The sequence below is a fragment of the Lepidochelys olivacea genome (assembly GCF_965140295.1).
Source record: "Lepidochelys olivacea isolate rLepOli2 genome assembly, chromosome: 2".
In the NCBI taxonomy this organism is placed as follows: domain Eukaryota; kingdom Metazoa; phylum Chordata; order Testudines; family Cheloniidae; genus Lepidochelys; species Lepidochelys olivacea.
In genome coordinates, this window is record NC_140412.1 from 176682631 (window position 1) to 176692167 (window position 9537).

General features: G+C 40.5%; 1 protein-coding gene across 1 annotated transcript in view; it reads right to left on the bottom strand.

Annotated features, from left to right (window-relative positions):
- STK17A (serine/threonine kinase 17a) overlaps positions 1 to 335 on the bottom strand; it is a 62616-nt gene extending 62281 nt beyond the window's left edge. Inside the window, exon 1 of the mRNA XM_084620032.1 lies at positions 53 to 335. Coding sequence (XP_084476158.1) covers positions 53 to 231 — 179 coding nt within the window. The 5' untranslated portion in view covers positions 232 to 335. The remainder of the gene's footprint in view (positions 1 to 52) is intronic.
- Between the last annotated feature and the right edge of the window lie 9202 nt (positions 336 to 9537).

Genomic DNA, 9537 nt, shown 5'->3' on the forward strand with positions numbered 1-9537 from the left:
GGGTTCGGGCGCCGCAGGAGCGGGGCGGTCGGGCGGTCGGCCCGTCGCTTACCTGCCGAGCTCCCTGCCGGGGCTGAGGCTGTAGCGCTCGTGGAAGGGCTCGGTGCGGATCGCGGTGCGGATCTCGCTCAGGAAGCCGCCCCGCCGGCGGCCCCGGCCACAGGGAGGTTGCGACGGCGGCGCCCGGCTCCCGCGGGAGCGGCCCGGCGGGGGCTTCTCCTCGGGGCTCATGGCGGGGAGCGGGGGACGAGCGCAGCCCTTGCCCTTGCGGGTAACGGTCGAGGCGCGAGCCAGCAGCACCCGAGCCGTAGAGCCGAGCGAGCAGCTGTGGAGGCGGCCCGCACGCGCCGCTCCGAAAGGAGGGGGGTGGGGCCGGCCGAGACCCCGCCCCTCACAGCCTCACCTTTGCCGGAGAGGGCGTGGCTGCCGCGACGCCAAAAAAAAAAAAAAAAAAAAAAAAAGGCGGCAGGGCTGAAGTGGCGGTTGGCGGCGCCACCTGCCGGGCCCCGCACGCGCCGCCTCGGCTCATGAGCGGGGAGGGGTTGCGTGTGTGGCCGCGCGCGCGCGCCCCTGCGTGTGCCCAGCCTGGAGGGCAGCCGCCTGCTGGCCTCAGCCCGTTCGCGCGGGGGGGCCCGCAATGAAAGCGAACGAGAAAGCGGCGTTTCCCCCAAGCAGCCTCCTCCCGTTCCTGCACGAGCTGCCTCCCTGGCACGGCGGCACCTGCACGAAGGAGATGCGGTGACAGTGTGGCTAACTGCGCCCGTGCAGAAGTCCTGGCCTCCTCCTCTCCCTCCCCTCAGAGCCACATCCCCAAATCCTCAACTGATTAAAACATCACAAGCCCGAAAACTATAATAAAATTCGGGTTCTTCTTGTCTTCTGCTTTTTGATACTTTACCCTTCATGGTTGCTGAGAAAGGCTTGAAAACATGAGGCCTAGAAATCAGGCAACTCCAGGAGCTGAGGCTTTAAGCAGAGCCCCAAATATTGCAAGACTAGGGATAAAATCAAGAGGGCTGGAAATGCTGCTCCACGCTGAGCGGGCCAGGCTGTATGTGTAATGTGTATAGTGAGCAGCTTGTGGGTGTGTTCATAAAAACCAGGACTTGTATCCTGGCCAGATATCAGACCAGAACTGTGTTGAAAATAAATAAGCCAGCTCATTCCTCTTTGCATGACAACATTTTTAAGAACTGTAATGTAACAAAATGCTTGCTATAAGTGAGGGTCAAATTGTGGTCAATAGGCCAAATACAGCCCATGCAGTTCTTTAATGCTACTCTAATATAAAGGAGCAGCTCACACCATAGGTGGATACTAGCATGCACTGTGGCTTATCTGCTTGGATTAAGGCAGAATATTACATTACTACTACTAAATATTAATTGTGTTATGATAGCACCTACAGATATTACTTAAACTGTACAAATGCATAATAGGAAACAGGGCCCCAAAAAGCTTATAGACTAAGTAGACAAGCCCCTTCCCATCTTCCTTGGATGCCAATTTGACTGGGGCAGCAGAGCTACCTCAGTCAGCTTTCTGCTGGTGAAGAGATATCCTGCACAGGCATAAAGTGGCCTTGACCAACTGGAGTATGTGCTCCAGCAGAAACAGAAGGGGACCAGAGATTAAAAAGAAAATTAGACTCATGGAAAGATTTCCATACACTGAGTGCCTGAAAATATTAGGACTGTTTAGAAAGATGTGATACAGATATATCAAACTGACTAGTATAGACAATTTGAGTACTTCTACTTAGCCTCACAGTACAAAGACAAGGTATATCCAATTATCCTGAACGGCAATACATTACAAGAAATATTAATATTAAATACTTTTTCCTCACTACACAATGCATGATTAACTTGATACAGTCACACATCATTGAAACGAAGAGTTTAACAGGCATTTTTAGAAGGATTAGATATTGATATGGATAATGAGAGCATATATAGTTACATTAAATGGGATAAAAAATATAGGGTTTATGAACCTTCTTCCAACCATTAGCCAACCACTGACTTCTGGGGTTAGGCAAATATTTTTGCAGTGACCAGGTTATTCCATAATCATTCATTATGGGTTTCTTGCACTTTCCTGTGAAGCTTTTGCTTACTGTATATTGTAGGACACTGGATTAGAAGGAATACTGGACTGATCTGGTAAGGGAATTTCTATGCTCCTAAATATGTTCTAACTTGGTAGGGCAGTCCCGTTTCACTGTCTAGTTCTATGGAAACTGGAGTTTTCTCCTGGTGGGAAGGGTGGTTGTCTAGTGGGTAAGACATGGAGTATGACGGGAAGAAGTTAAAGGAATGGTCATTTTTATCCTACCTAACAACTCTGAAGTGCTACAGTTTTGCTTTAAGTACATTTTGAAGAAAAACCTTCTGTGACACTACCATTTAAAATAGACACTGCTAAAGCATTTGTCTCTTTTAAATGCAGAAAGACACCCTTTGCTACTGCCTGCCAATATCCAGAGCCTACAGCAGAAAAGATTAGTGAGGTAATGGCCCCACATATAGGAAAGGATTCTAAACCGCCCAGTCATTGATCAATGATGATTCAAGGGTGAGTGAGTAAATCGATGACTGAGTAGTTTTGCAAATGCCAAGTCAGAGTTGCAAAATGAAATATTTTTAAAATAAATTACAAAAAAAAATATAAAATTGAAAAACAACAGAAATCAGAGCTGTGTTAGAGACTGACATTTTCAGTACAGAGAATTTGTGTAAATGGTAATTGGGGCAGAATATTATTGTTAAGCAATAAAAACTAAGAGTTAACTATTAGTTAGGAAGTTGTTAAGGTTGAAAGTACACATTAGGGGTGTTAATTAACATCCAGACAATGTGGTGTTATTTCCCCAGAATACTTCTACCTCCAAAATATGTACATCTAGAAATGAATGGTTAATTCTTGCCATATGTTCCCTCATTACTTATTTTCACCTCAGGCAGGTTGCAGTTTCCTAGAAAACAGGGTCCTAGACCATTTAAGGTCCTAAAGATCACAATCAACGCCTTCAATTGCACCCAAAAGCTAATAGGTAGCCAGTACTGAGCAGGAAAGTACCAGTGTAATATGTTCATTCCACCTAATTTCTGGAGACAAGTGGCTGCATCCTACTCCAGAATGTGAAAGCATCATCTCTTCAATGGTAAAGCTAAATAGAGCACATTACAGCACATATGGCCAATGTGGGCTGCATAGGGCAGACAGGGACCACGTTGCTCCTTTTCTAAAGAGCAGTAAATTGTATATTCCACCCTGCCTTCCTTGTCCAACATGTCCTTTGCCAGCAGGTTCTAGTGTGAGCCATGTTGACACCCTTTGTTCACTATTGATGCAGCAAGTAGAAATTAGAGCTGAATATGTCCCTACCACACTCTTTGATATTCAGTTCACTAATATTTATTCTTTATTTCCAAATATCTGTTTTTAAATTACATGTGGTATTTTTAGGACAACCAATACCCATGAAACTAGTTAGCCAACTGTGTTTACATACAAATCCCAGCATTGTTTTCCATCAGTATCAGTAGATCTGTTATTTATATTTTGTCTTTCATCCTGAAAGATCGCAAATACTTTACAAACTTAAACAGTTACATACTACACACAATAATCAATCCATCAATCCACCATTATTGAAATGCAGCCATATCTGGAGTGAAAAACCAGCCCAAAACAGCAGTTGTCCAGTAGTTTACAGAGCAGCACTTCTTCCAGTTTGGATAAACATTCAGAAAACCTCAGATTTCTTTCATAAATCTATACAATCCATTCTAATATGTAAATTCCAATTCCTGCCATTCTTTAATTTAGGTTTCAGAGTAGCAGTCGTGTTAGTCTGTATTCGCAAAAAGAAAAGGAGTACTTGTGGCACCTTAGAGACTAACCAATTTATTTGAGCATAAGCTTTCGTGAGCTACAGCTCACTTCATCGGTGTAGCTCACGAAAGCTTATGCTCAAATAAATTGGTTAGTCTCTAAGGTGCCACAAGTACTCCTATTCTTTAATTTGTTTATCTCTTTCTCTACCATACGGTAGGAAAAGCCTAAAGAAGGCTGTTAGAAGTTCAATGTTTTAAAGTAACAGAAAGATGGATTTGCTGCATCATTAATTAGAATTACCTGCTGAATAGAAAGGCAGTGAACAGAAGAACCATTTTGTTTAACTGGCTTGTGGACTGAGTAAGTCAATTTGCCTTTCACTTCACTACACAATAGCTCTAGCAACTGGCATATATTGTAGATGGCTCAGCCATGATGTACTACTATGGAGTATATAACAGCACTGTAGCGTATAAGTGAAATTCACCCTTGTGCAGAGGGCCAGCATAAGGCCTATATACCACTTTAGTCTCACTTAAGTATTAAAAAAGAGGGCTTATGTGGGATGTAAATGGTGTAGCATAAGCCTTGTGCTGGCCAGCCTCAGAGGGGTGAATTTCAGCCTATGTGAACATAGCTTCATCCATTTAGAAGCTAGCTAATAGATATATTTAGATTGATCACAGTTACTGCACAGCAAGAAAGTTTGTGTGTGATTCCTCTTTTTTTTTTTTTGCCTCTGTGTTAGTCTTTAGCCACATATAATTTAGAGGAGAGCTCTTGTTATGCTCAATTATACTCAGATAGTATGACAAACATTCGTTTCTGCTGATATCATTAGTGTCTTATGGTTCAACATTTTTTTCCTTTCAGCGTAGCATGTTCTAGGAATTCATTCTTTATTATGAGATGTACTTGGCCTGCAAGCAATAGAGAATGAAGTGGAGTGGAGGATAATGCGTCTCGGGCTTTGTTTAGGAGAATGTCCTTTGCATGCACCGAAGTGAAAGCCTGTTTTCAGTTCTGCCCTTAAGAAGTGGATCAAGCAATGTTGTATAGGAACATAGAATTTGCCTGACTAGATCAGAACACTGGTCCTTCCAGTCTGGCAGACTAATTCTTCAGAGGAGGGTATCCTCCTTTTCCCAGTATTGAACATATTCATTTGAACATTGGGTGAAAGAAATAATTCCTTCTCTGACCAATGTGGTGATCAGTTTATACCTGAAGCATATTTGAGTATCCTTTATTCTTGAATATATAACTCAGCATGTTCTACAGATGTTAATAAAATTCATTCTTTAATCTAGTGATAGTACTGTATGTAACACCATGTTCTGCAACTGTAAATTCTAGTCTGACTACATGCTGTATGCAGAAGTGTTTTCTTTTATTTCTTCTAAATTGATATACTATAGTTATCCTAACCTGAGGTACATCAGCCATGTACTCTTGAATTCATCTTGTCAACATGTAAGGCCTCACTTTCAGAGGTACTGAGTCCCAAAGCTCCCATTAAATTCAGGTGGAACTGTAGGTGCTCACACCTCTGAAAATCAGTTCCGCATGATGGGTTTTTTTGTTTTTTGTTAAAATTGAGCTGATTCAGTAGTCTGAAGACAGCAGGAAAACTAGGTTTCTTATCAGCTACAACTGTAGCAATTTCTTCAGTCTTCACATTCACTTTGCAGTTTAAACAAAGATGCACGGATCCATTAAGTGGCAGCATTAGGCACATATTTTCATTATTATTGCCAGCTTCCTGAGTTACTATTTGACCTGGGTGGAAGCTTTTATCTAAACTGCCTCTCATTTTGCACAGTGTTTGAGCAGAATAATTTGCGGAACAGGTAACTAAGCTCTCTGTAGGAAGATCTACGAATGTCCTTTCCTGGGCCTCTTCCTACCCGTGGACATGGATTGCTATTTTGCAGCAGTTGTCACCCAGAATCTGAGTGCTGCAAGTAAATGTTACAATTGTTTTAATTAATTGTTTGCATTAAATATCTGTTACTAAATATTTGAGCATGATTGAATGGGACCACATATAAAAGTCAGTATACCATCTTAATTCAGAGGAAGCACTTGGAATATCCCATTATAGTATAAGACTGGATGGAAAAATGCTTTCCATTTATATAACTTTATTTATTTTAAGCCTCAAGAGCACCTCTCTTTGAATTTATAGTCACCTAACTCAATGCCCAAAAAGTAATAAAATCTTATTCTTCATAGTTAGGTTGATGGCTGAAGGACATAGAAAGGACTTTTTTCTCCCATATACAATATTATAAGATTTGGGAATTATAGGAGGATAGCACATTCCTCTGCAACATCAGATATAGATCACAGCCAGACACAGGATGCTGGATTCAATAGAGCACTGGTCTGATCAAGTAAGGCAAATCCTATGGTCCTAGAGGTGAATTGATTTCATCACCAGTTTTGAGGCTTATTTTCAAAAGAGAAAGCAGACTGATCAGAAAAGTTGTACTTTTTTCAGTGCTTGTCCTCAGCAGTGTTCTAGAAATACAAACACACTAGCAAGTTACAGAGTTGTCAATAAAAGACCATGTAAGATATACTAAAATCAAATCACAGCTTGTACCCAAAATCTCACAGAAGATTCCAATGTTGCCACTGCTGCATTCCTGAAAAGCTGTTATCCGAGTTTGATGGTTTTAGGAAGCATGATAATTTATACTGCTTTAGTTAAAGATTGGTGGTAAATGTAAGGCTTTGAAGACTGAAAAATGAGGAAAAGGAGCTCATCCTTCAGACTTGATCCAGCATTCCCAAAAGTAGTTTGAAGCAAAATTAAATGACATTAAAAAAAAATTAAAATAACTTATACCAGCAATTCCCAAACTATGAGCTGCAGCCCATTCTTGAAATAGACTGAATTAGTGTGCTCCAATACAGTGTACAATTTAATTTTTTTTTCATTGCCCCTGCCTCGTTTCATTAGTAGGGTCACTGGGCAGGGCATCAAACTACTCATACAAGAGCCTGGAAAAGCAGTCGTTTGTTTTCATGTAATAAAAAGATAAAAGGTCAAGGTGTAGCCACAAAGTGCTTGCTTTTCACAAAGACAGAAGAGTGATTTTTTTGTTGGCACTAAATTTTCTCACACAGCTCTAGTGTTTTGTGGCTTAAAGCTATAAAACTTGAGATAAAAATTCCTTCAGTCTAAGCCCTCCTATAAGCTGTTATCATGTGAAACCCTAAAACATCAATAATTTGCAAAAAATCACTGAAGGCTATTTGCAGTCTTGATGTGCTCTCCAAAGGCTTCTGTTGCATTTAACCGAAACGGGCTGTCACAGAATACTATGGGCCTGATTTTCATTTACATTGAAATCAGAGCAGTGTTGAGACCTTAGTGTAAAAGTATGGCAGGAGCTCCAGGGCATTCTCTGGCTAGTTGATGTCATCATTTACCACAAGCCCAGCAATTGTTAAGAGATCAACGTTTACCCACTGATCACACAGTGCTATCTAGAATACAGTAGTCGAATTTTGTCATCATATTTGTCAGCATACTTTCTAAAAAATAAAACAAACTTTTGTACTATCAGGCTAGGGCTGGCCCTAGGATGGTGCTCTTGGAGTATGGGGCCATATCTGCATACACTGAAGTGCACATGTCTAGGCAATTGAAGCTGCTATCAACCCCACAGTCATTTCTGTGCTTCCACTTTTTGGTGCTATGCATGTGGGAATCAGAGATAAGACACAAGGCCTGAAAGACTGTGCAAAGCAGACAACAGGCCAGATCCAACGCTGGTGTGTGCAACACAACTCCGCAAGTCAATGGAGCTCCACCAGGTATGAATTTACCCCATTATAGTAAAATGCATCTTGCACAAAAGAAACTATTTTTAATAAACAGTACACATGATGCCATAACAAAGTGATTTTATTGACATTCCTGTATAGTGATATGATTGAATAGAAAGCGCAGCCTGAGTATCATGTGACATTTTTCTGTCAATATAAGCAAAATCAGTCCAGTAATGAGGACTTTTACTGCCATTGACTTGTACGAAGTCTTTAACAAAACAATAATAGACATTTATTTTAGATAAATTGGAAGCTGCAGGGAATTTGGCTAATGGTACAATATTTACTATACCTAGTACCTACTATCTACAGGCATCTGTTTGTCTGCTAGAACAAAGGGACTACATGACTCACTAGGGAGAAAGTAACAATCCAATTTTTTGGACTTTGTGATAGCTGGAAAGCCTATCCCAGGTTTGTAGTATATTGCAGTCATTTTTAATAACAAACTCTGAGGTACAGCAATAATAATAATAATAAAATAAGCACCACATTTGTTGTAGAAAGGTTTGTTGGTCTGCATGTGAGTGAAAGTGTTTAATCTTCACTGGGAAGCCCTGTTTATGTTGCTCTGAAGACAGGGTGAACATTCATGATTTCAACATAAATTAATCAAAGAATTCTAAAGCCAATTTCATCCTGCTGGAACCCCATCCATATTAGCAGGATTAACACCAGGGATGAATTTAACCCTCCAGATTATATCTATGTATGTGAGTATATATACATATGAAAATAATTAAAATTTTTTTTTTTTACTCAAAGGTCTTAGCTGACTCTCCCTCCAAATTATGTCCTTTTCTCTACTCCCTACCCCACCTGGTGTGATGATTTCAATCTCCACTGTTTCCATCTGGGGCTATATCAAACATTTGTTATGATGAAATCTGAAAAAACAAAACAGTCTGGGTTTCAGGTTAGGTTGCAAATTCACAATTCGACCACACTTCATTGAATTTCATATGCACTTGAGCAAACTGGGTAACATTTATATTTTCTCATCATAACTTTACAAAACTCATGGTTTCTATGCAAAACTAAATGTAGCCTGGCCTATTTGCTTTCAGTTTTGTGGTGCCTTTGGACCCCAGAACTTAAAAGACTATCATTTACAACACTTATCTGTTTTTCTGTTCTTTCCTTCTTGCAGCCTAAAATCTGTCTATCAATACAGATATCATATTTTAGCATAATGATAGAACACAACATTTTAAGAAGGGAATTGGGGTGAAGGGAATTGAATGGGTTATGATTGTTCTGTGCATCTTTAACCTTCTTCACAGTAGTCTTCCTTGTGGAAAACCTTTTATTCCTTCCTGAGGAAGGGCTGAGAAAAAAATGGCTCTCATGAATAATCCAAATGTTTACGATAAATGTGCAGATCTGCAGAATTCTCTCTCGTTTATAGGTAAGGAGTGGAATTTGAATGGAAGAACATGGGGAAACAGTGCCTCTTGTGTATGCTTTTTTAAAAAAAGAAAGGATCAATAAATGGATAAGAGACATGGATAGGTTGTTCCTGTTGTGAGATCTTAACTACGCAAACCATCACCAGAAATGCTATCCCAGAGACGTCAATGGGTGAAAATCACTTAAGAAGGACTTTGTCAGTGGAAGAGAATTAAAAAGGTAGGATCAGATGAAGTTTCTGGAGGGGAAAAAACAGATAAAATATGGTGTTTTCTTTTCCCAGTTTCAATGTTTTGGTGACAAGTCTAGCGAAAGCATGTGTAGAAGGATTATGAGGACAGGAAGGAAAAGAGTCATTTGTTTTCCCCTACTATTATTTTTGATCCAAGAATATGCAGGGTGTTTCTATTTTGATGCCATCAGAATCATCTGAGAAACCAG